The following is a 23,383-nucleotide window of genomic DNA, read 5'->3' on the forward strand; positions in this document are numbered from 1 at the left end:
AGCACTGGCTGCACGCTGGGAGGGGATAGAGGCGTGCAGTGCAGCGAGCAGCAGGTGGTGTGTGCGCGTACGAGCACCGCTGCAACTCAGCTGCCTGCTGCATCCAGCGCTGCCTCCAGCCCTGCCTCTGCGTCCCGCTCCAGACTGGGATTCGCTGCTGTCCAGGCCGGGCCCTGCCCCAGGCCCCCCGGAGCCGTGGCAGGAGCAGAGCGAGCGGCAGCCGGGGGCCGTCAAGCGCCTTCATTCTGCCTTTATTGGAGAATCTTCACATCTCATTCAGCATAACGGGGGGTCAGAAATAAAGTGCCCGGCAGAGCCAGGCCTGTGGGCAGATGAATGCGTTCCTGTAACGTCGCCTGGCCGCAGCGCAGCGACAGAGCAGCAGCTTTGCTGGGCTGAGAACCGGCGCTTGGCAAACTGCAGACCACCGGCGCGCAGAGCGCGGCGCCCGACAGGAGCTTCCCGTTGGAGTTTTATACAAACCGATAGAATAAAAAACCCAGAGTGTGGTAGAGTGTCCGGCAACAAAAACGTTAGAAAGGATCCGTACCTGATGGTGTGAAAGCAGCATCTCAGCGAAGTGCGGCGGCGTCATGCGCGGCAGCGCCCGGGAGGGCAGGGCGCGCCCAGGGGTGCCCCGGGGCCGGGCACTGCCTGTTCCGTTGTGGCTCTGGCTAAGCGAACAGCAGCGGGGAATCTACGCGCGGGCATTGCGAACAGGCTGGCGACAGCGGGCAGGGCTGCCGTGCCCAGGGTGTCCCCGCCGGAGGCAGGGCAGGATTTGGCAGCAGTGGGAGGCAGAAGCCTGCCCCTGGCGCAGGAGCCGCCGGCGTGCCCGGGGCGAGCGGGGCCGGGGCTCGGCAGGTCGTGGCCGCGCTCCGGGGCCAGGTCGGTGGCGGCCGCGGGGGGAATCTGGCGGTCGGTGCGGTGAGGTCCGATTCGGAGGCGGTGTTGGCAGTTCAGGTGTGCCCGGCCCTTTGGTCCCGCGACGCTCGCTCGCACCCAGGCAGCTCCCAGGCCTGCGGGGGCTGTGAGCCCGTCCCACCCCCGGGCCCTGCTAGTCCCCTTTCGGCTCCTCCAGGATCTGGGGCAGGTTCTGGTCCTTGCGCACCGACAGCGGCTTGGCAGCGCTACCGTAGTCCTGTACCGCCTTGGGCTCGTTGGTGTGGTAGGAGCCCTTGTAGCGGTGGTGGTAGAAGTAGAGCAGCGCCAGCAGCGCCCCGAGCAACAGGAGCAGGAAAATCACAACTGCGGGGCAGAGGCAGTGGTGAGGGGCTGGGGGGTGCAAGGCCGAGGCAGAGGTGGGGGGACAGTGGCCAGGGACTTCACTTACACCCGATGATGATGGCGATCCAGCCGTCGTCGTGCACGTGTGGGAACTCTGTGGAGACAGAGGTGGATCAGCCTGGGCTGCAGTGGGGGCTTGTGCTTGTAGCAGGATCTACACTGCTTGCTGGGGGCTCCCTCTCCACCAGCGTCCCACTATGGCACCTACCTGTGCCCATGTACCAGGGGTCCATCTCAGGAGGTATAAGGATGGTGGTGAGGGGGAGCATGGAGGCACAGCTTGACTCTACCAGCTCTCCCCTGATGCTGTAGGGCTGCAGGACGCTGGTGGGGCGGAAGATGGCTTTGAGTGGGACCAGGGTGTTGAACTTCACCCCCGAGAGGCAGCCTGAGAAGCCAGGCGTGTTGTAGCGCTGGATCTCGGGGTCAATCACGCCGGTCTCTGTGGGGGCACAGAAGGAGAAGGATCATCCCCTGCGGAGGGCAAGGACAGTGCTGTGCAGAGGAGACCTGAGAGATCCCAGGGTGGGAGGGGGCAGCCAAGGACAGGACCGAGCTCACCCATCACACGGCCCAGGTACAGGTTTTTGGGTGAGTCCAGCTTGCTGTCCACGAACAGGGAGAACTGGTGCTCCACGACAGGGAGATAGTCCACCTGGCAGGCAGGTGCACGGCGTCAGCACCCGCTGAACCTCCTCCACCTGCTGCCGTCCTGCCTGTGCCCCCTTCCAGCCTGAGCCCAGCCCTGCAGCCCCCCAGGCTCTGGCCGGGTACCTGCGTGTAGAGCGTGCGGTGCAGGCGAGTGATGTTGACGCGGTGTGGCCTCCCGTCTGTCACTGGCTTGGTGGTGAGGGCAAAGACATAGGGGCTGGTGCCCAGCTGGTAGCGCAGCTGCAGGCTCCCTGCGGGCAGAGCAGGGCTGACAATGGGTACTGAGCTCTCGGGGGATAAGTCCAGCCCCTCCATGGGGCTTCCCCTGTGGCCCCGGCACTCGGGGAGGTCCCCGCAGGCCCTGAGGAGCCCTGGAGTGAGGAACCCTGCGCTCACCATCATCCTTGATGAGCACAGCCATGTAGTCCTTGACGAAGGTGCTGACGTAGAGCAGCACGGCCGGTGCTGAGGTGGTGCTGAAGCTGAAGCTGACCTCCTCGCTGGTGAGGTTGTAGCCGGGCAGAGGCTGCCAGGGGCTGCTGATAATGCTGGCAAACTCGCGGGCGGCATACAGCGACATGGGCAGGATGTTGTAGCGCACCCAGGTGCCTTCCTCGAAGTACCCACCGATATCTGTGGGCAGCCGTGGGGTGACAGGAGCGCTGGCTCCTCTGCCCTCCCCTCCCTACCAGGCTGGGCGCGGGGGGGGTGGTGGGGTGTGTGCAGCTGCTCACCGTGATTGCAGAAGGGCCCGTCAAAGGCGGAGACGCTGCAGTTGCAGCTGTAGTGGCTGTAGCGCTCGACACAGAGCCCGCTGTTCTGGCAGGGCACCGGTGGGTCCTGGCAGTGCCCAGTGCAGTTGACCCGCACACCCTCGGTCTCGTTGGCCTTGCCCTCCAGGTTCAGTGTCACCCCGTTCATCCGCAGTGCCCGCAGGCACCCCAGGAATGGGCGCATCTTGTGCTCTGCTGCACCTGCAGCGGGGCCAAGACTGAGTGCCCTGTGGCCCCTGGGCAGCTGGGGGTGCGGGGCCGTGGCCAGGGGCTCTCACCGACGTAGAGGGGTCTGTCAAAGTCCAGGCGGACGAAGCTCTGGGGGGGAGCCGCCCGCACCACCCAGGGCAGCTTGTCGACCCGCAGCCGTGCCAGCTTGACATTGAGCTCAGCCTTCACCTGGTGCCACTCATCGTCGTTCCAGGGCACCTGCCCCCGCACCGTCACGTTCTCGTCCCCGTTCCCGATGTCGTAGGCAAACACCACGTCCCTGGTGGCTGCAGGGATGCGGTGTTGGGGAGAGGTGCCTGGTCCTGCCACCCCATGTGCCCCACACCCTCCCCCCACCCATACTGTTGAGCTCCACGCGGATGTAGTTTCGGGAGCCGGGGTTCTCCAGGAAGACGCCAGACTGGGCGGTGGTCTTGAAGTAGAAGGAGATGTCAAGGCTGTGGTTGGCCTGGAAGGTGGGGAAGAGCAGGGCCGCGCCCCTGTTGAAGGAGATGGTGTTCCAGGTGTTGCCTGCAGGGAGCAGGAGGGGCATTGAAGGTTGGGCATGGACCCTGCATGGGCACATTGGCCCCACAGGCGTGGGACCTAGGTGGGCACAGGCGCTCTGCAGGCAGGGTCAGGTCACTCACGGTCTCCGTAGCACCGCAGGGGCCCCAGCAGGAACTGGGCTTCAGAGCCGGTGCGGTTCGTGTCTCCCACCACAACCTGGGTGACAGGCAGGTGGTCCACGAAGGTCAGCAGACCCTTGTCTGTCCTCCTGCAAATGATGTGCATCAGAGGGGCCCTGAGGGGCTTCACCAGCCCAAATTCCCACCTGAACTCCTGCCTGGGCTCCTAGGAGTCTGTCTGCAGCCCCCACACCCCCAGCTCACCACAGCGCGTGGTCAGCGTCGCAGTTGCAGAAGTGCTTAGGGTCGACACAGTTCTTGTCCAGGCCGCAGCCGCAGCGCCGGACGCCCGGCCGTGAGCCCCCCCAGTAGTAGTGCCGCTCATCGTGACGGCCCATCCAGAAGCTGAAGGGCGGCCCATCTGCAGGCACAGGGGAGGGTGAGGGCATGGTGCCACAGCACAGCCGCATGGCACAGCCCCACAGCGCGCCCCTGCTCCCCGTGGCACTCACAGGGGGTGTTGAGCAGCCGGGAGCTGTAGCAGTGGAACTCGATGCGCTGCTCGCAGTACTCAGAGGCGTTGGCCAGAGCTGACACCTCGGCCCAGGACGCGTTCCAGTACTCCACGGCCCCCAGGTAGGGCTGGTCCACGCTGGAGCCTGTCACCCGCGTGGCGTAGTGCCGGTTGTGCCGGATGATGGTCCACGCTCGGTCCTCTGCAGAGGCAGGGGGCAGTTAGCACTGACTGCCCTGGGGCACCCCTGCTCCCACCATCCTGATCTGGCCCCAGTGCACAGGCAGAGGCTGGTCCGTGGGGGCAGAAGGCAGAGGGACCCCAACACCCCCACCTCGGATATCGCAGTAGACGGTGAAGGGCTTGAGTGGGCCACTGCCGTCGGGGTCGATGGTGTAGTTCCCTGAGGTTTTCCCACTGACCCGGTAAGCGTCGCATGATTCCTTGTAAAGGGCTGGAAGAGGAAAATGAGGCTGGGGCCAGCTTGAACGGGGTGCCAGGCAGCTGGAAGAGCTGTGGGTGCTTGGCCTGTCCCCCCACCCCGGGGCCTTGGACTCACATTTGTGGCAGGTCTCCCCTTTGTAGCCAGTCAGGTCACAGATGCACATGAAGTCATCCCAGGACTGGACACAGCGGCCGTCGTGTTCACAGAGGTTAGGGGTGCACCTGGGGGCACAGAGGGCTCCTGTCCTGCTGCTGGCACAGTCCCCTGGCCCCCTTCTGTCCCACCCAGTGCTGCTGTCCCAACCAATACCTGTCTGTGATGCCACAGACGTTGAAGTACACATTGTAGTACTGTGCCAGCCGCTGCAGTGCCAGCAGCTCCACGTCCACAGGCTGCATGTCCACATTCAGCATCTGCAGGCAGCCGTGGAAGGCTGTCTGGTTCGACCGGCAGCCAGTGACTGAGGCGGGCTTGGGGCAGCCTGCAGAGCACAGCAGGGTGAGCAGCCTTGGGGTGCCCATTGGCCCTGGCCCCAAGGCAGCCCTGGCCCCAAGGCAGCCCTGGCCCCAAGCCCTCACCCTACCACCCACCTCCAAAGAAGTACTGGCTGCCGGTGCGGAGCTGGAAGGGATGTGCCACCCGGAACTCGGCGCCGTCATCGTCGTCGATGGTCACCACGGCCGAGCCGTCCCGCGCCACCAGCTGCACCGAGTGCCAGAAGCCATCATTCAGGCGATGCCCTGCGCGGGAAGAGGAGAGGACGTGGGGTGGCCCTGCCACCAAACCAACCCCTGCTCCTGAGTCTGCTCCACTGCCCACCTGCTGCAAACTCCAGCTTCTTCTTGCCGGGCTGGGCGATGGAGACGTTGATCTGGCCCTCGCTCAGCACCACCTCGAGGGAGCCCAGGTTGTCGGCAAAGCTGGTGTAGAGCAGCAGCCCGGCGGTGTCCCAGGAGCGGAAGCGGAAGCTGACGGCCAGGCGGTTCCGCCGTGGGATCCCTGGCACCCGCACGTAGTTGTTGATGCCAGCAAAGGTGATGGGGTTGTTCAGCTGGTCCTGGCAGTAGTGGCCCACGCTGCCCTGGGGATGACCACAGGAGGCAGTGAGGATGGAGATGCTCCCCCTCCCCCCATTCCCCCATCCCTGGGCCCCTCACTCCTGGTCAATGCTGTTGCTTGGCAGCACCACGCGGGCGCCCCAGGCCAGAAGCAACCTTGCACGGTCAATGTGGCACCGCTTGGCTGAACATGGCACTGCCCAGCCTCACATCACCCCACAGCTGGGGGAGCAGCCTGGCCCCAGGGCAGAGGTCACCCCCACAGTGGGACTAAGGACTTGGCCCTCCTCCAAGAAAGAGGTCACCCCATGGCAGGGATGGGACCCTGGGGAAAGGGCCAGCCCCAGGCAGGACCTCGAAGCGGATGTTGGGTCGGCGGTGCCTGGCCAGGTCGGCGACGTTGACCCCATTGAAGATGATGTTCTCCACGCAGCCCCGGAAGTTCTGCCGGTAGGTGAGGTGCTGCTTGTCGTGATCGATCACTCCCCCGAAGAAGACCTGGGCAGGTAGGAGAGTGTCAGCCCCTCTGCAGGGCACATCCCAGATCAGTGTCCCCCCCCCTGCTGCACCCACCTCAGTGTCGAGGTCGAGCTGGTCAAAGGTGCCACGGCAGCGGAAGCGTTTGACCTCCCCGTCCAGCGTCAGGTTGAGGTGGTGGCCGAGGCGCTCGATGTGCAGCGAGTGCCAGTGTTGGTCATCCAGGAGGCTGCCCACCGCCACCGTCGTGTGGCTCTCGCTGGCGTGCAGCGGGCTGCTGCCTGGGGAGGGGCAGCCTCAGCCTGCACCCCCCGGTCCCTCAACCCCCAGCCCCCCAGCCCCAGCTCACCTAAGCTGATGTGCAGGAGCAGCTGGGCCTGCTTAAGCTCCACTGTGATGTAGTCGCCCTGCGAGCCCTCCGCATGCATCAGCACCCCATCCTGCTCCAGCGTCTTGAAGTTGAAGGAGATGTCATCCTCGAAGGTGCTGATCCTCTTGGCCCGGAAGCGGTAGGAGATGGCATCATCGCCATCAAAGAAGAGCACATGGGACCCTGGGGGGAGCAGAGCAGCCCCGGGCACATCGCTGCCCGCAGCAGCAGGTGCCCCAGCACAGGGAACGCCAGAGCTGGCTGCAGACTGCTTGGACGCAGTCCCCTCTGGGAAGGGTTTTCTGGACATGCTGGGACGCAGGGCTACCGCTGCCCCTGGGCTGGGTACTCACGGTAGGGGCAGCCATAGAGGCCCAGGCGCAGCCCAATCTTGCCCCGCGGGTTCCAGGCCACGGGGATGATGCGGATGTAGCGCGCGAAGATGGGGTAGTGCAGGTCGTGCCGCACCACTCCGCTCTCGTTCACGTTCCCAAAGAACGTCTGCAGGCGACAGGCTGCCGTCAGCACCTTGCTCCAGCCTGGGGGTCACTGCTGCCCCTCAGTGACCCCTTCCCACAGAGCCCCCGGGCACGCCCGTACCCAGTTGCTGCCCTGCTGGAAGAAGGGTTTCCAGCTGGTGGGGTGGTCTGCGAAGAGCAGGATGTAGCGCGTCAGCCAGTCGTAGGTGTTAAAGGTTCCCTGCGTGGCCACGGCGTTGATCCGGTGCTTCTGCATCAGGTCGATCTGGAGCCAGGGCTGCTTGTCCCGGGGGTCGGGGGACCAGCCACTGGTGCCTGCGGGGTGGGAGTGGCTCAGCTGGCCCCGCAGCCCGGGGACCCAGCAGCTCCCCTCTGGAGGGGGGGAGGCTCCCTGATCAGCCCCACAGCAGCACCCACTGTGGGTGAGAGCTGGAGGGCTTTGGGGCTCTCCCCCACCCCTAAGGGGATGCTGAGGGCTCTGCCATGGGCACCTGAAGATGACTCAGCCCCACACAAGACTTGGCCAGGGGCACCCCCTGCCCATGGTCCCGGCCCCATCTGCAGCCCGTTCCCGCAGGGGGACTCACTGTGCAGCCGGGCAAAGCTGGGCGAGTAGAAGATGTTGTATCTGGAGGAGGCACCGAGGGATGAGGAGTAGAGTGGAGCAACCAGCTCATCGTAGCAGGGTCCTGAGGAAAGAGTGGGGCTGGGACACTGAACCGGGCCGTGTCCCCGTGGCAGCGCCCTCAGGCTCGGGGATCTCCGAGGACTCTGGGGACCCACAGGGCTCTCTGGATCCTGTGGGCTCTGGGGACACCGCGGCCGGGTCCCGCTCTCCCCTCCCACTGCAGCGGAGCGGACACACCTCTGCGGGCCCCGGCGCCCTCTCCAGCTGCCTCCGCACTGACGTGGGCGCCAGGACCCCACCTGCCCCGCCCCGCCCCACCCTTGGCAGAGCCCCTCCGGTCGGGCCAGAGGAAGCCCGGGGGGCCCGGGAGCGTTTGCCGCATCCCAGCCCTCACTACAGGGCCGAGCTGTCCGTGATGCATCACCCCCTGCCTGCATCCCCTCTGCCTGCATCCCTCCCCGCCTGCAGCCCTCCCCTCCTGCAGCCCTCCCCTCCTGCAGCCCTCCCCGCCTCCATCACCGCAGCCCGCGCGTCCCGGAGCCCTGCGGGGAAGAGGCCGCAAAGAGCTGCTCGGTGAGGCCGGGGCCTTGCCAGTTCTCGTTCACGGGCAACCACCTCCCGCCCCGGGCCCGTCCCCAGCCCGGTGCAGTCCCGGGAGACCGGACCGCGTCGGCGGCGCTGGCCAAGGTGCTGGCGAAGCCCGGCCGGATCCCGCGGGGCTGCACTCTCCAGCCGGGATGCCCGGACACGGGATCGGCTCAGCCCGGGGATGCCGGTGCTCGAGCCCACCCCCCCGCGCTATGGACACGGGGCCGCACCGGGCGAGGGAATGCGGCGCAGCGGGACGGGTGCCCAGGGCACCCCTGGGCATTCCCGGGCATCCCCGGGTATCCCGGATTCCCCGGAGGCTCAGGCTGGGTGTGGTGTCGTCGCCGGGGGACCTGCGGCGGGGAGGCCCCGGGACAGGGCACGAGTGACGGCGCCCGGACGTCCGTGTCCGTCGGTGACCTTGGGGACGGCGCGGACCGGGGCGTCGGGGGATGCTGAGGGATGTCCGGGGTAGAAGGAGGGACGCCAGGGAGAACGGGAGCAGCGGGTGAGGCTCGGGGGGCCGGGGTAGGTCGGGGGTGCGGGGCCAGGGCGGCGGGCGCGGTCCCGCAGTGCGGAGCGGCCGTTCCCGGGGCTGCGGCCCCACTTACGTGCGAGACAGCCGGGGCCGGTGGACAGAAGCCCGGCGCAGGCGGCGAGCAGGAGCCCGAACAGGCGGCGAGGGCCCATGCTGAACCCCGAGCGCCCCGAGCGCCGCCGCTCCCGGTGCTGCAGCCGCACGGCGGAGCGGGGCCGGCGGCTCCGCCCACGGGGCGGTGGCGAGGGAGACGGCGGGGGGGCGGCCCCGGAACCGGGGAGGGGGCGCATGGGCCGGGCTGGGGGCAACTCAAAGCCTCGGCCCCTACAAGCCTCCCCCGGCGCCGCTCCTCCAGGGATGTTCCCTTCGGGTCTCCGGGTTCCCCGGTCCTCGGCTCAAGCCCCAGTGCAGTTACCGCTCCCCTGGTCTGTGGCCAGTTCTTGTGCGGCGGCCTGCCGAGGGCTCAGGGTAGGAGTGCGTGGGCAGCGCGGGGCAGACACGCGTGGGTCTGCTCCTGGGCATTAACTGCAGCCCCCGACCCCGGCCGTGCCCAGCCCTGCCCCGAGCCCTTGCATCGGGCTGCATGCCGTGCACCCCCAGCCCCGGCTCCCCCCAGACGTGATCACCCCAGCCGTGGCCCAGCGCCTGCGGCAGCGGAGGGGCGGAGCGCAGCAGATGTGGCAGCCGTTTGATTGCAGCCGTTTGTAATCAAGCTGCAGATTAAGGGCTGCGGGTTTTGGGGTCAGTGTTCTCTCCCGTGGTGAGCTGGGATTTAGCCCCTGTCTGTTCCCAAACATCCCAGACACCCACGGAGGGGGCAGGGGGCTGTCAGCCACATGACCTACATACATTGCCTGCCTCACAGGCCCCACAGTATCCCCCTGTCTCTGTGAGGACTCCTCCCGCTCCCAGGAGCCCCAAGCCCAGCTCCAAGGGATGGGGATGCACTGAGGGTCCAAGCTGGCTCCAAGCAGGTTCCTGGCAGCGTCAGTGTCACCTGCAGGCAGCGGCCGCCAGGGCCATTTCGTGCTCAGGCAGAACCGGGGTCGGGGCGAAAGAGGGAACAGAAAGCCGCAGGTGTGATGGGGTCATGGAGCAGCCAGGAGCACTCTGGGAGTTCTGCTGCTGGGAGCTGGACATATGTGCCAGGGATGAGGCCAGCAGCCTTCTCATCCCACAGACTCTCACAGAGCCTCTCAGTCCATCCCCAGGGGAGCCACAGCCCCACACAGCCTCATCCTGACACCACAGGGAACTGGCCTCTGCCCAGCCCCACTCCATCCAGAGCCCAGCAACTCCACAGCCCCGTGGGCACCAGCAGCACGATCCTGGGGCTGGCAGAAGCTATGCCTGCTCCCCATGCCTGGCTGGAGGCAGCTGGAGAGGCAAAGGCAGAGCTGGGATAAGCCACAGCAAAGTCGGTTGTGGTGGGGAGAAAGGGGGATTGAGGGATTAGTGCTGCAAACAGCACAAACCCATCAAAGCCAGGGATCAATTTGCTCCCCGCCTGGGGAGAGGAGCGTGGAGCCTCTGCCCCACAGGAAACAATCCTCTCTTTAATGAGGAATTCCATTGTCAACAGCCAGCAAGATGCCTGCCTGGTGCCACAGGGGTGAGGGGGTACAGGGCCATGGGGATAGAGGGGGGTGGGTTGTAGGAGTTGCAGGGCAGGGCTGGGACACCTGGATGAGGGGGATGCCCTGCACCAGTTCCTGGAATTGCTACGTTTCCCATCAGGATGAGCCATTCCCAGACCAGACACAGCTCTGCTGGTCCCAGCTTATTGCCAGCCCACAGCAGCCCGTGCTCCACTCTGGCCTCAGAAGCAGCTCCTCAGGAGCCACAAACAGCCCTAGGGTTGGCAGGGGTCTCCTGCATGTGCTGTAGTCCCTCAGTCAGGCCCTGCTCCCCCCAGCAGGGTGCTCTGAGGCTTGGCCCCGGCACACCAAGGGCTGAGCAGAGCTGCTATTTCTGTCCTCAGTATGCAGGTGCTGCTCATCAAGCAGAAGATGCAGGACCGGCTGCGGCGCGGGGTCACACCTGCCCCCTTGCTTCCCTCCCATAGGGCTGGGCTTGTGCTCTGCACAGCTCTCGGTATCGGCAGCAGCGCCGTGGTCAGACCACAACTCTACCACGCCAACGGCTCCAGAGCCACGGGCCAGGAGCAAGGTCTGGCTGCACGATGCAGGAGCAGGTGAGTGGGCTGTGGAGTGGAGGAGTTCGTGGGGGGACGCGTGGGCACCATCCTCGCTGGCTCTTCTTGTTGCTTCTCAACTCTTATGGGCTGGCTGGGCCCTGAGGCCCTGGGAATGCAGGGCAGCACTTGGTGCTGCAGGTCCCTGAGGCTTGGAGCAGGGATGGAGCTGGGGGAGCTACTGGGGAGTCAGTGTGCCCTAGAACTGGCTTCAGATCCCACCTGCAGCCCCAGAGTGGGTGGTGGGATGAGGGGAGCCTACCTGGACTAACTGACAGGTTCCAGAGCAAAACTGCTCTGTGGCAGAGCCGTGCTAGATCATAACCTGCGTGGCTGCAATGCTGTCCCTCCATCCCAGAGAAAGATCGAGAGGTTGGGAGCAATGTGCACAGCTGCAAGGCACTGGGACATCCCTGAGTGGGCAGTGTGGGGCTGTGCCAGCACCGGGATCCTCAGGGCCATAAGTGGGTGAGTAGGTGCCTTGGACAAGTCCCCATGCACACTGCAGGGATGCATGTGGAAACCCGTCCAAAGCACCCACTTGAGGATGCCAGAATGGAGCCCTGAGGGGACATCAGGGGCAGCTCCCCCGTGGTGGGGACACGCTTAGCTTGTTGGGGGTGGTGCTGTGCCAGGAACACCGTGGCTGGGGTCACGTTTCCCTGCCTGCTCTGTGCTGCAGGGGAAGCACACAGCTGCTCTCGCAATGACTGAGCACAGCAAACCTGCAGCTGCAAACCTGCAGCTGCCTCGGGCTGAGTGCAAGACAGAAACTGCACTGAGTGCAGGGCCAGGGGTGGTGATGGATCTGGGGGAGGAGGCATCTGGCTGCCACCTCCCTTGCTCAGTTTCACTCTTCACAGGTGACCCCCAGCCCCATCGGGATGGAGCCAACTGCCACCACTGACTTCTACCCCTGGGAGTACCACAGCTCGTGGGAGGAGGCCATGCTGCCCGAGCTCTGTGAGAAGCAAGCAGTGCAGGACTTCGCCCGTGCCTACCAGCCTGCTGCCTACCTTCTGCTCTCACTGCTAGGCGCAGTGGGCAATGGGCTGGTCCTGCTCACTCACACTCGCTACCGCCGGGCACACAGCGTGACCGACGTCTGCCTGCTGCACCTTGCCCTGTCTGACCTCCTGCTGCTCCTCACCCTGCCCTTTGCCGTCACCAACACGCTGCAGGGCTGGTCCCCAGGCACGGCCGCCTGCAAGGCGCTGCAGGGCCTCTATGCCCTCAACTTTTACAGCGGCTTCCTCTTCCTCACCTGCATCAGTGTGGATCGCTACGTGGCCATCGTGAGGGTGCCAGCTGCATGCCGCCTGCGCCCCAGGGCTCGCCGCCACGGCTGGCTGACAGCGGGACTGGCCTGGCTGCTGGCATTGCTGCTGGCACTGCCCCAGTTTGTCTACGGCCAAGCGGAGCAGCACCAGGATCTCCAGCTCTGCCGAGTCGTCTTCCCCAGCGCAGTGTCGCGGGTGGCCCGGGGGACCACCAACGTGGTGCAGGTGGTGCTGGGCTTCGCAGTGCCCTTCCTAGTGATGGTGAGCTGCTACGCCGCTGTGGCCCGAACGCTGCTGGCAGCTCGTGGTGCCCAGCCTCACCGGGCACTGCGGGTGCTGCTGGCCCTCGTGCTGGTGTTTGTGGCCCTGCAGCTGCCCCACAGCCTGATGGTGCTGCTGGACACAGCTGAGCTGCTGGCCAGCTGGGAGGTGACCTGCGCCCAGAGCCGCCGCAAGGACCTGGCACTGCTGGTGACGGGCGGCCTGGCCTACCTGCGCTGCTGCCTCAACCCCCTGCTCTATGCCTTCCTGGGCCAGCGCTTCCGCCGGGAGCTGTGGCTGCTGGCAAGCGATGCTGGCTGCGTGGGGCCCCTTGAGCCACGCTGCCCAGGCTGCCCCAGTCCCCGCCGGCGGGCGTCGCTCTCCACCTGCCAGGACATTATGTAGGGACATGGTGCCCACGGCCGGGGCACGATCCGCACGGTGCCTGCTCGCACGTGGGCAAGAGCAGACCCACAGTGCGCAGGAGCGCTGCCTGGGCTTCCCGGGAGGACCCTGCGATGTCGCTGTGCTGCAGGGGGCTGTGCGGTGTCACGCGTGCTCTGTGCGGTGTCACGCGTGCTCTGTGCGGTGTCACACGTGCTCTGTGCGGTGTCACGCGTGCTGAGGGGGGGCTCTGTGGTGGCAGTGAGCGCGGGGTGGATGCGCACAGGAGAGACCGAGGGGGCAGCTGGTGCCCCGCTCACAATAAACCCCGGTCGAGCCCCGCTGCCCCAGCGCCGTGTCCGTGCGGACCAGGGCTGGCCGGGGGAAGCGTGGGGCGCTGCTGCGAGGGAGTTTGCTGGGCCGGGGAGGGGGGCGCACGGAGCAGGCGCTGCCGGGGGCGGCCAGCAGGCGGCGGCAAAACCCCGCGCGTCGTGTCCCTGCCTGTCCCCCTCCCCCGCCGCCGGTCCCTCGCCTGTCCCTGCCTATCCCCGCGGCTGTGCCTGGACACGGAGGAGCCAGGCCGTGGAACGGGGCGAGGAGACAGCGCAGGGCCTGGCAGGTGCTCCACGGTGGCTCTGGGGAGCTGTAGGGGTATGTTCGGGTCTGGCACCCTCATTCCCCTCTGCTCGGGAGGTCAGAGAGGACATCGGGGAGCAGGAGCAGAAGTCGCCCGCCAGTACTGCCCACACCATCACCCCTCCGGGCAGGGTGCCAGACGGGCTGGGGCTCACTGGGCTGGTGACAATAGAAGCCCTCGTGGAAAGAAAGTATCCTGGGTCCATTTGGAAGCCCCCTCCAGGGGCTGGAGGCCAGAAGAGCCGAAGGGACTTTCCTCCTCCCCCAACTTCCTGCACAAGCTCCTCTGCCTTGGCACAGCCTGGCCCAGTAGCTCCCACCTCCCACAGGACCAGAACACCGTGGCTGGGGCTGGCATGATTCAGATAACTCCACCCCCACGGGGCTGGCACCATGCCAAGTGGCACACGGCCACTGGCCAGCAATACCTAGGGCCATGCAGCAGCCCTGGGTGCTGAGCCCAGCTGAGTGGAATACCAGCTTGGACGTGCAGGGAAGCTCCTCTGGGACCTGCCCGGGCTCCCCCCCAGGCTCCTGCTCTGGATTAGCCCAGTGCCGGTGGAGAGAAGACATTTCGTGGGCCGGAAGAGTGATTACTGCTGAGTAAGCAGCCGTAGGGCTGGGGTGCTGAGCTCCCGTCCCCCACAGCCTGTGCTGACCCTGCTGCCGGTGGGAGCAAGGGCCGGATTCTGGCGGTCCCTGGCCAACAGCACAGCTGCCCCACTCCCTGCCCAGCCAGTGGCTTCAAACGGCTCTGATCCCTTTCTCTGCTGGCCCTGCAGCTGTGCCACCATCTCCCCACATCCCCCATCGTGGCAAGAGGGCACGGTTGCAGTGCCCTGGTCTGCATTGGCTGCCTCAGAGCAGAGCTCAACCCCTGGCCCAGGTCCGGTGCTGGCTGCGTGGGAGGGAGCTGGCAGCCGGCGCTTCCTGCGTGCGCATCCCAGCACCGCAGGCTCCCAGAGCCGGTGTTGACCCAGCAGCTGTAGCAGAGCCAGGGCTGTAGCCGAGCTGCTTAACCCCTGCTGGGGATCCGGCAGCGGGGCTGGGGCCGGGCACTGCCATGGCATACAGGGCTTGGGGCTGCCACAGACTCTGTGCCACCGGGCAAGGCCCAGGCCCAATTTCAGCTGTGCCACTTCACGGTGGCACGGGGTATGGCCTTGCCACTAGCCCATTCTGCCAGCTCCTCCCGTGGGAAGGTACTGCGAGGGCCGGTGGCACAGGCCTGCCCGAGCACGGTGACCTCCTGCCCACTGACACACAGCTGGGCCTCGGCTGCTCTCCCGGCAGAAGTGTCGGTGCCGCAGCCCGGAGGGGCTGGTGCCAAAAATGATGCCGGTGCCGACGGCAGCTCGACGCCGTGTCCAGTGCAGCCCCGGGGCTGGCCGGTGCCCGATGGCAGTGCCCACGCTGGCCGCAGACGTTGCCCGGTGCCCCTGCCGGCTGTGGCTCCGGCAGCACCGGCCCGCGGCATCCCCCCGTGCGGCGCGCGCCCCCGCCCGGCATATGACGCAAGCGGCCGCCCCGCCGCCCCGGGAGCGCTGGCTCCGCCCCGGGCCGCGCACAGCCATTGGCGGGCGCCGGTGACGCGCCCGGTCCGACCCGCCCGGGGCGGCGGCGGGGCCGGTCGCGGCGGCTGAGGCCGGTGCGCGGCGCGACGCGGGAGGGCGGCGGGCCGGACCCGTCCCGTCCCGGTGCCGTCGCGTCCCGTCCGGTGTCGGCGGGGCAATGCCGTTCCCAGGCGGGCTGTGGTGGTTGCTCTGCTGCCGGCAAGGCTTCACCCTTCTGCGGCGGGACTACGGCGAGGCCGATCGGGAAGCGGACGGCGAGGCCGAAGAGGAGGAGGCGTCCTTCGAGCTCCGCGCTCAGGGAGACCAGGTGGGACTGGCACCGAGACAGGCACCGGGAAGGGCACCGGAGCCGCCTCTGAGATCGGCTCTTCCTGGCCCCGGCTCCCTCCACGGTCCCCGCCGCCCCGGCGATCGCGGCTGCCGCCTGCCCGGGCATAGCCCCGCCGGTCCCCACGCCAGGCTGCCCTCGGCGCGTCCCCGCCGCCATCCAGGGGGTCCTGTCGGAGCGCGGCGGGGGGTCGGCCCGGCGGCTGCGTAGTGTCCCGAAGCTCTCGAGGCAGAGCCGAGGGGTGCTGGGTCCAGCGGAGCTGCGGCGGACGCCGGGCCCTCGCTTTGCCAGGGCGTCCGTCGGGTGCTGGGGTGCAACCAGGGCCGGGTGGGCAGCTGATCCCGGTGCTGTCCGATGCTGCCTTACGTTTGCCGTCTCCTCGGGGCAGGGGCCGTGCGGCTGCGGTGGCGGATCCCGCAGCAGGGCCGTACCTGCCCTGAGCCGCTGTCGAGGTCGGTTGGCTAGGGTGCGGAGGGGCCCCGGCGGGCGGGTTCCGCGGGCCTGCCGGAGCAGGCCGGGGCTGTTCCCGGTACGAACGCCCCGGCAGCACGTGCCGGCGCGGGCAGCAGGCCGGGATCTCTCCGCTCCGGCTGCTTCCTCTTTGGGGAAGCGAAGCGGCGGAAACCGGCATTTCCTCCAGCCAGGCTGCGTGGGGCACGGCAGATAGTGTTGGGGGACTGCGGCTCCCAGGTCTTCTTTTTGCCTGTCTTGGCTGCCTGCCGCACCCGGGGCCACGGAACCGTCTCCTTACCTGGAGGAGACATGAGGGTGGTGACGGCCCGGTCCCAATCGCCGTGGCCCACCGTAGGGTCCTCAGCGCAGCCCTGGGCTGCCCTGGCTGCGCAGGGAGGGGACACCCCTGAGCCCTTCACACCAGCTGTCACCTGGCAGTGAGTCTCCTTCTGCAGTGCCAGCCCCACGGGACAGTGGGCACAGGGAACAGGGGCAGGGCTGGAGCTGGGTGCAGATGGCAGTGCCAAGGACATGGCAATGGCAGGAGCTGTCTTTGGGCTTCCCATGTCCCATGGGCCGTCCTGGCTCCAGAGGTCCAGGCTGGCGTGGGCGGCTGTGACGCCAGCTCCCCCGGGAGCCCTTTGCTGCGGCCAGGGGTCCTCAGCAACCCGCAGTGGCAGCCACCCCTTCCTGGGAGCGTGGGAGCAGCTCTTCTGTCCCTGCCACTGCAGCTCCCTTCCCACTTATTTATATCCCTGAGAAGGAGCCGGCCGCCGCCACCGCTGCCTGCTCCCGCGGGCAAAGAGCTGGGCACTGTCTCGGTGCCTGCAGCCACGCAGGAGCGTGCGGAACCCTCCCCAGCCTTGGCAGCGGGGTGGTGGCTGCAGGAGCTGTCCCTGTGTGTGGGCCGACACTGTGTGACAGGTGCCTTTAATGCCACGGGTCAGCGGTGCTGGCCTGCCCCACGGCGCAGCCGTACCTGCACCACTATTTTTAGCAGCCATCTCTTTTTTCCTGGCATTCCCTGGTGTGCTCCAGCCTGGCACGCCTCCGGCTGCCCAGCCGGGCCGCGGCTGGCAGCAGCACCAATGCCCCTCCTGGAGCAGTGTGCACCGGTGCTGCACATGCCTGCACCCCACTCTTGTCTGCCCCGGTGCCTGCCTGTGCCTGGGCTCAGCCTCGTGCCCCAGCACGTGTGCCAGGACCGTCACGTGAGTGGCACTGCCTACGTCGAGTGGCGCTGCGCGAGGAGGAACCATCCCCTGCCGTCCCCTGTCCCGCTGCAGGGCCAGGGACTTCCCTGTGCCTCGTCCCACCGCCGCGGGCAGGAAGTCAGCCGCATCACAATGGGACTTTGTGCCCTGAGCTATTACTCAGCACTGACCTTGTGCAATTCCGCACGGTACTCAGCCTGCTGGGTCAGCCCAGGACACGCTGCCACTGTGCCTCGGCTGCCCCTGCACCCCCGGGGTGCCCCAGCGCTCCCTGCCTCATGGCAGCAGGATAAGAGCCTCTTCATCTGGGCCCAGAGTGGTGCTGGCAGGGTGGTGAGCAGAGTCTGTTCAGGAGTGCTAGGTGGTGAGCATGGAGCTGAGGTCTCTCCTTCCTCTGCAGGGGTCCCTGGAGGTGAGCCTGAGCCAGCCCACCCGCAGCAGCAGTGGCTCAGAGCGGTGAGTGACCTCCTTCAGCCCGTGGGCATCCCATCCCATCTCATATGGTGCTGCCGGGGGTGGGGGCCTGGCACACTGTGGCAGGAGACACTGGTGCTGGTGTGCACTGCACCGCCTTGCCCAAAAGGGCTGGCACCATGCTGTGCTGGGCTGTTGGGTAGAGCAGAGGATGGCAGAGCCGGGACTGCCATGCTCCATCCCCACCCCTGGTGCATCCTTGGACACGTCTGCATCTCTCTGCCGTGCCAGATGTCTTGGCTGCTGCAGGCTGTCAGGGGCCATTCAAGGCTCCTCCTGTGCCAGAAGGCTCTGCTGGGCTATGCCCACTGGCAGAGGCCGTGGCCTGGGGCGGCATGTGCCCAGAAAGATGGGGTGCTGGGGCACAGCAGCCTGCTCGCTCCCCATCCTCCCAGTGCCGACACCGCTGCCAACATTCCTTCCTGGTTGTTCATTTTCCAAATTCCTTGGCAGGGCTGCGACTGCAAACAGCTTATTTTTAGCCAGGGTCATCTGCAGCCCGTGGCTCTGCCGTGTTCCCACCGTGGGGTTGTGGGTGCCTGGAGCCCCTTGGGACCCAGCTCACCTCAGCTTCCAGGCTGGCTCTCCACTTGAGGGCTGTGGTTGGTACCCACAGGCACCCGAGCTCAGCCCTGTCGTCCCCAGGTCCCTGCTGGTTGCGGAGGAGATGCGCAGCCTCATCGCGGAGAAGGGCCCGGGGCCGGTGGAGGATGATTCTGATGCTCTGGTGAAAGGTGACCACAGCTGGGCTGGGGCACAGCTGGGGTGGGCAGGACTGGGCCCCGGTTGTGGCTGGATCCTGTCACGGAGGACCGGGGGGCAGCAGCTGGGCCGATGTCAGGCAGAGCTGGCTCTGTGCTGGGGAGCCGGTGGGGCAGAGGTGCCAGCGGTGGGGGCTGAGGCTTTCTGTCCCCAGGCTGGCTGCAGCGGGAGGTGCGGGGCGGTGTGAAGACTCCTTGGATCCGGCCGCGGAGGTACTGGTTCGTGCTGACGCCTGACTCCCTGGACTACTACAGCAGCAACGAGAAGGGGGCGCGGCGCCTGGGCTCCCTGGTGCTCACCAGCCTCTGCGCCGTGCTCTGGCCAGACAAGCAGACCTACAAGGACACAGGTGGGGTGCCTGCACCCCTCGGCCAGGCTGTGCCTTCGCAGCCCCTCGGGTCCCACACCTCTCTCCCAGTCTCGAGGGGCCAAGCGGGGCCACGGGGTGGGCAGTGGGTGAGCTGTGCCCCCTCACAGGCTACTGGAGCGTGACAGTGTTCGGCAGGAAGCACTGCTACCGGCTGTACTCCGAGCAGCTGAGCGAGGCAGTGCGCTGGGTGTGCGCCGTGCAGAAGGTCATCGACAGCAAAGCGCCAGTCCAGACACCCACCCAGCTGCTGATGCGCGACGTCGAGGTGAGCCTGTGGCACCGGGCGGCCTGTGGCACCGGGCTGTCTGCAGCCAGGCAGGGCTGCGGTGGACAGCTGTGGTCTTGTGCCCTGGGCCAGCAGTGGGTGCCTGTGCTGGGCACTCAGCTGGGCCTTCTGCAGCTGCTGCTATTGCTTTACCCTCTCAGGAGCACTGCAGCAGCCCCGAGGTCCTGGAGCAGATTTACCGCTGCAACCCCATCCTGCGCTACACCAGCAGCCCCCTCTATGCTCCCTTGCTGCCCTTCCCCTACGGCAGCCTGAACCAAAGTGGTGAGGGATGGGCAAGGGGCACAAGGCCTGGGCTGGTGGGAGCAATGGCTGGGGGCTGGGCTGGGCCCCAAGCAGGGGGGCAGTGTTTGGCTAAGGGCAGGGGAACCTGCAAAAGCCCCTGGGACCGTTAACCCCCATCCCGTCCACAGCCCCTGGGCCCCGCGGCTACAGCACGCTGCGTGACGAGGCCGTGAAGCTCTTCAACTCGCTGCAGCAGCTGGAGTCAGAGCAGGACCCGGTGCCGCTGATGCAGGGCGTCCTGCAGACCTGCCTGGACCTGCCGCCGCTGGTGGATGAGATCTACTGCCAGCTGGTGAAGCAGACCACGGAGCCGCCGGCGCCGGGCGGGCAGGGCGACCTGCACTACTGGCAGCTGCTCACCTGCATGAGCTGCACCTTCCTGCCCTCCCCACCCGTCCTGCGCTTCCTGCGCTTCCACCTGGACAGGCAAGTGCTGGCAGAGCCACCGGGCGCCAGCCGCGGCAGGGAGCTGGCCAAGTGCTGGGCTCCGCTGGGTCGGTGCCGCTGTGACCGCCTTGGGTCTCTGGCAGGACGGAGAGCCGGTTCCCCGCCTCGGAGATGGCCAAGTACGCCAGCTTCATCCGGGAGGCGCTGGGGAAGACCAAGGGGCGGCAGTGTGTCCCCTCCCTGGAGGAGATCCTGGTGCTGATGCGGCGGCAGGAGATGATCTGCACCGTGCACTGCCCGGGTGCTGCTGCCTGCCGTGTGGCCATCAGCTCCCACACCACGGCCGAGGAGGTGAGGGTCTACAGCCAGCCTGGGCAGGGGGCTTCGGGTCGGCAACGTGTCGTGGGAGGGGAGGGGCTCTGGTGGGTCTCTCCCGGCTGCACCGCGGTGGAGAGGGCCCAGGGGCCGCCTGCCTTTTCCCGCCATGACCTGTCTGTGTCCCTTTACAGCCCTGAGCGCCGTGGCCAGGCATGTGTGGTCACCGTCGGTTGCCTTTGTCTCGCCCAGGTGGCCCAGGAGCTGGTGTCCCGCCTGGGGCTGTCCCAGAGCCCCAACCTCTTTGCGCTCTACGAGCAGTCACGGCGGCGTGAGCAGCCTGTGGGCAACACCACGCTGCTGGCCGACGTCCTCACCAGGTTTGAAAAGTAAATATCCTCTGCTGCTGCCTGGGGGGAGCAGGGCCGGGGGCCATGGTGGGAGGGGTTGGTGTGCGGACACCTTCCCCCTCCGCCTGCCCCCACGCTGATGGGACTGACCCCCTGCGCTGCAGCCTGGCGGGGGAGCAGCGGGAGCAGGACCCTCCGTGCCGGCTCTGCTTCAAGCACTACGGCTTCCTGGACACAGACAACGTCCCGCGGGACAGCCTGGAGTTCGCCCTGCTCTTTGAGCAGGTAAGTGCCGTGAGGGGGTGGCTGTGCCAGGGTGGCTGTACCCCCATGCTGTGCCGTGCTGGGGTGGCCGGTGCACGCTGCCTCACTCCCCTCTCCCGCAGGCACACGAGATGGTGCTGCGTGGCTATGTGCCCACGTCGGAGGAGACGCTGCAGACGCTGGCGGCCCTGCGCCTGCAGAGCCTCAACAGCGACTTCTCCACCCACGCTCCCTGCCCGCGCCTGGAGGAGCTGTTCCCGCCCCGTGCGCTCCACGCGCGGCTGCCGCCCCCCCGACCCCGCACCGCCAAGTGCCGGGGGGCTCGGCTGCGTGCGGGGCTGCTGGCCGGGGGGCTCTGGGGGCAGGCGCTGGCGAAGCAGCGGGCGGAGCGGGACCAGCGCCTGCGGGGCCGCCTGCGGGAGGAGGGGGCCAGCACCGTGGCCGCCATCGTGGAGAAGTGGAAGCTGCTGCAGGGCATGGGCCGGCCCGAGGCCATGGCTGCCTACGTGGCACTGGTGCGGGAGTGGCCTGGTTTCGGCTCCACGCTCTTCGACGTCGACCTGCGTGCGGTGAGGCCCGGGGGATGGCACGGGGGCGGCGGGCGGCGCTGGCAGCGGGCAGCCCTGGCAGCGGGCAGCCCTGACCCGTCTCTTTGCAGAGCCCACTGGAGGCCGGGCCGCAGCGGCTGTGGCTGGGCATCGGGGCCAAGGCCGTCTCGCTCTACAAGCCGGGGGAGCTGGAGCCCTTGGACAGCTTCGGCTACAGCCGCATCTCCTCCTTCGGCGCCTCTGACAGCAGCACCTTCCGCCTCTCGGTGGAGGACCGGGACCTGCTCTTCGAGACCTCGCAGGTATGAGGCAGCTGTGCCTCCGTCCCTCCTTGCCCCGGGGGCCAGCAGGGCGCCCAGGGTGACCCAGAGTGTCTCCTCTGCCCGCAGGTGGACGAGATCGCCCAGCTGCTCAACACATACCTCACTTCCACGGGCACCCGGCGGCCACCCCAGCCCCAGGAGCCGGCCACAAGCCCCCCAGCCTCAGCCCCTGCCATGCTGCCCCAGGGGCTCTGCCCCACAGCCAGGCCCTGGCTGCACGGGCCACCCGTGGGCTCCTTCCCCAGGTAGCCCAGTGGCCAGAGCGGCCATGCGGGGTGCTCCTGCTGGCCAGCGTGGGGAGGGTGGCTGAGCCCGGCAGGCCTGTGCTGGTGCCCAGCCGCTCCCACAGCAGGGGGCAGAGGCTCGCTCCCCACACCGCTGTTGCCTTTTTGGTTACTTCCTTAATTTATTTCGAGGTGTCCGTGCTCCCCACGGCTCCCAGCACTTTCCCTGGAGGGCAGCAGGGCCACCCTGCTGTGGACCCACCCCGTGCCGCCCCCAGGCCCATCCCTGTTCCTTGTGTCCCGGTGCCTTCGCCTGCAGCGCTTGTGCTGCCCAGCTCTGCCCACGCCCTGGCCGCTGCCGCCCCGGGGGCTGTGCCTGGGGCAGGCCATGCTGGGCATTGCTGCTGTGCCATCGTCTGTCTGTCCGTCCTCTGAGCCCCGCCCCCCGTAAAGCTGCAGGCGGCTTTGGCCGAGCCCCCGCTGGGACCAGTGGGCTCCTGTGGCTGCGGCCAGGCTCTGCACTGCCCCCCGGCCCGCGGGGCTCATGGGGCAGGGGTACCCAGTGGGGTGGTGGCTGCGGTACGTCTGGGGCTCAGCCCCTCTGTTGCCTCTGTAAAGTTTTGTCGGTTCTGTCTGGGGGGGGGCGGGGGGGAGCTGTTGGGTTGTTTTTCTAAATAAATGTACAAAGGAAAGGCTGTGGCTGGGGTCCTGTGCCAGGCCGGGGTCCTGTGCCTGGCTGGGGTCCTGTGGCAGGCCGGGGTCCTGTGGCAGGCTAGGGTCCTGTGCCAGGCTGGGGTCCTGTGCCAGGCTGGGGTCCTGTGGCAGGCTAGGGTCCTGTGCCAGGCTGGGGTCCTGCACCTGGCTGGGGTCCTGTGCCAGGCTAGGGTCCTGTGCCAGGCTGGGGTCCTGCACCTGGCTGGGGTCCTGCACCTGGCTGGGGTCCTGTGCCAGGCTGGGGTCCTGTGCCTGGCTGGGGCTCCTGTGCCAGGCTGGGGTCCTGTGCCAGGCTGGGGCTCCTGTGCCTGGCTGGGCTCCTGTGCCAGGCCGGGGTCCTGTGCCTGGCTGGGTCCTGTGCCTGGCTGGGATCCTGTGCCAGGCTGGGGTCCTGTGCCTGGCTGGGGTCCTGTGCCAGGCTGCAATCTTGTGCCAGGCTGGGGTCCTGTGCCTGGCTGGGGTCCTGTGCCAGGCTGCAATCTTGTGCCAGGCTGGGGTCCTGTGCCAGGCTGGGGTCCTGTGCCTGGCTGGGGCTCCTGTGCCAGGCTGGGGTCCTGTGCCTGGCTGGGGTCCTGTGCCTGGCTGCGATCTTGTGCCAGGCTGGGCTCCTGTGCCTGGCTGGGTCCTGTGCCTGGCTGGGGTCCTGCATCTGGCTGGGGTCCTGTGCCAGGCTGGGGTCCTGTGCCAGGCTGGGGTCCTGTGCCTGGCTGGGATCCTGTGCCAGGCTGGGGTCCTGTGCCTGGCTGGGTCCATGGCAGGAGGCAGGGACGGTCTGGGCACAGCAGGGCTGGGGACAGCCAGCACAGAGTGTCCTTGGGGGCAGGGACTGCTGTCCCTTTGGCCAGTGTGCTGTGGCCTTTGGCATTTCATCAACAGCACAGGCAGTGCTCAGGCTCTGCTGCCAGCTCCCCGGCAGCCCCTGGCACTGGCTGCCCCGGGCGGGGGGAACTGCCCTGTCCGTGGGTGCCTCTGCAGGGCTGGTGCCAAGGAGGATGTGGGAGCCTGGCGCTGCTGTGCCCGCCTGGCATTTTCAGTCTGCTGCTCTGTGCCACAGGGGCAGAGGAAAAGGCAAATTTTCACCTCGGGCAGCCTGGGCTTGGGCCTGTGCCA

General features: G+C 67.4%; 3 protein-coding genes across 4 annotated transcripts; 2 read left to right on the plus strand and 1 right to left on the minus strand.

Annotated features, from left to right (window-relative positions):
* Positions 1-235: 235 nt before the first annotated feature.
* Positions 236-8,803, minus strand: CNTNAP1 (contactin associated protein 1). Of its 2 annotated transcripts, XM_068167081.1 has the most exons (24): positions 8,721-8,803; positions 7,481-7,582; positions 7,015-7,208; positions 6,768-6,915; positions 6,394-6,597; positions 6,141-6,325; positions 5,922-6,065; positions 5,329-5,590; positions 5,100-5,249; positions 4,819-4,990; positions 4,624-4,730; positions 4,399-4,518; positions 4,063-4,266; positions 3,815-3,971; positions 3,572-3,699; positions 3,285-3,452; positions 2,990-3,208; positions 2,673-2,912; positions 2,335-2,571; positions 2,062-2,189; positions 1,849-1,942; positions 1,496-1,729; positions 1,334-1,381; positions 236-1,248 (listed from the first exon to the last, which is right to left on the minus strand). In XM_068167081.1, the coding sequence occupies exons 1-24, from the start codon at positions 8,797-8,799 to the stop codon at positions 1,058-1,060; spliced, it is 3,915 nt and encodes a 1,304-aa protein (XP_068023182.1). In that variant the 5' UTR covers positions 8,800-8,803; the 3' UTR covers positions 236-1,057. The 2 variants fall into 2 exon arrangements, with proteins under 2 accessions (XP_068023182.1, XP_068023183.1); XM_068167082.1 differs by lacking the exons at positions 236-1,248; positions 1,334-1,381; positions 1,849-1,942 and having other exon boundaries at positions 1,620-1,729.
* Positions 8,804-11,716: 2,913 nt separating this feature from the next.
* CCR10 (C-C motif chemokine receptor 10) lies at positions 11,717-13,111 on the plus strand. The gene has a single exon (XM_068167019.1). The coding sequence runs from the start codon at positions 11,726-11,728 to the stop codon at positions 12,785-12,787; it is 1,062 nt and encodes a 353-aa protein (XP_068023120.1). The 5' UTR covers positions 11,717-11,725; the 3' UTR covers positions 12,788-13,111.
* A 1,895-nt stretch (positions 13,112-15,006) lies between these two features.
* On the plus strand, positions 15,007-22,221 carry PLEKHH3 (pleckstrin homology, MyTH4 and FERM domain containing H3). The gene is made up of 13 exons (XM_068167018.1): positions 15,007-15,283; positions 17,372-17,427; positions 18,091-18,179; positions 18,362-18,556; positions 18,685-18,842; positions 19,004-19,127; positions 19,277-19,574; positions 19,679-19,886; positions 20,103-20,239; positions 20,365-20,485; positions 20,587-21,033; positions 21,123-21,314; positions 21,402-22,221. Exons 1-13 carry the CDS (start codon positions 15,134-15,136, stop codon positions 21,582-21,584), a joined length of 2,358 nt encoding a protein of 785 aa, XP_068023119.1. The 5' UTR covers positions 15,007-15,133; the 3' UTR covers positions 21,585-22,221.
* Positions 22,222-23,383: the final 1,162 nt, after the last annotated feature.

The sequence above is a fragment of the Melanerpes formicivorus genome, unplaced genomic scaffold, assembly GCF_026170545.1.
Source record: "Melanerpes formicivorus ecotype bairdi unplaced genomic scaffold, bMelFor1.0.p_v2 SCAF_112, whole genome shotgun sequence".
Classification (NCBI taxonomy): Eukaryota; Metazoa; Chordata; class Aves; order Piciformes; family Picidae; genus Melanerpes; species Melanerpes formicivorus.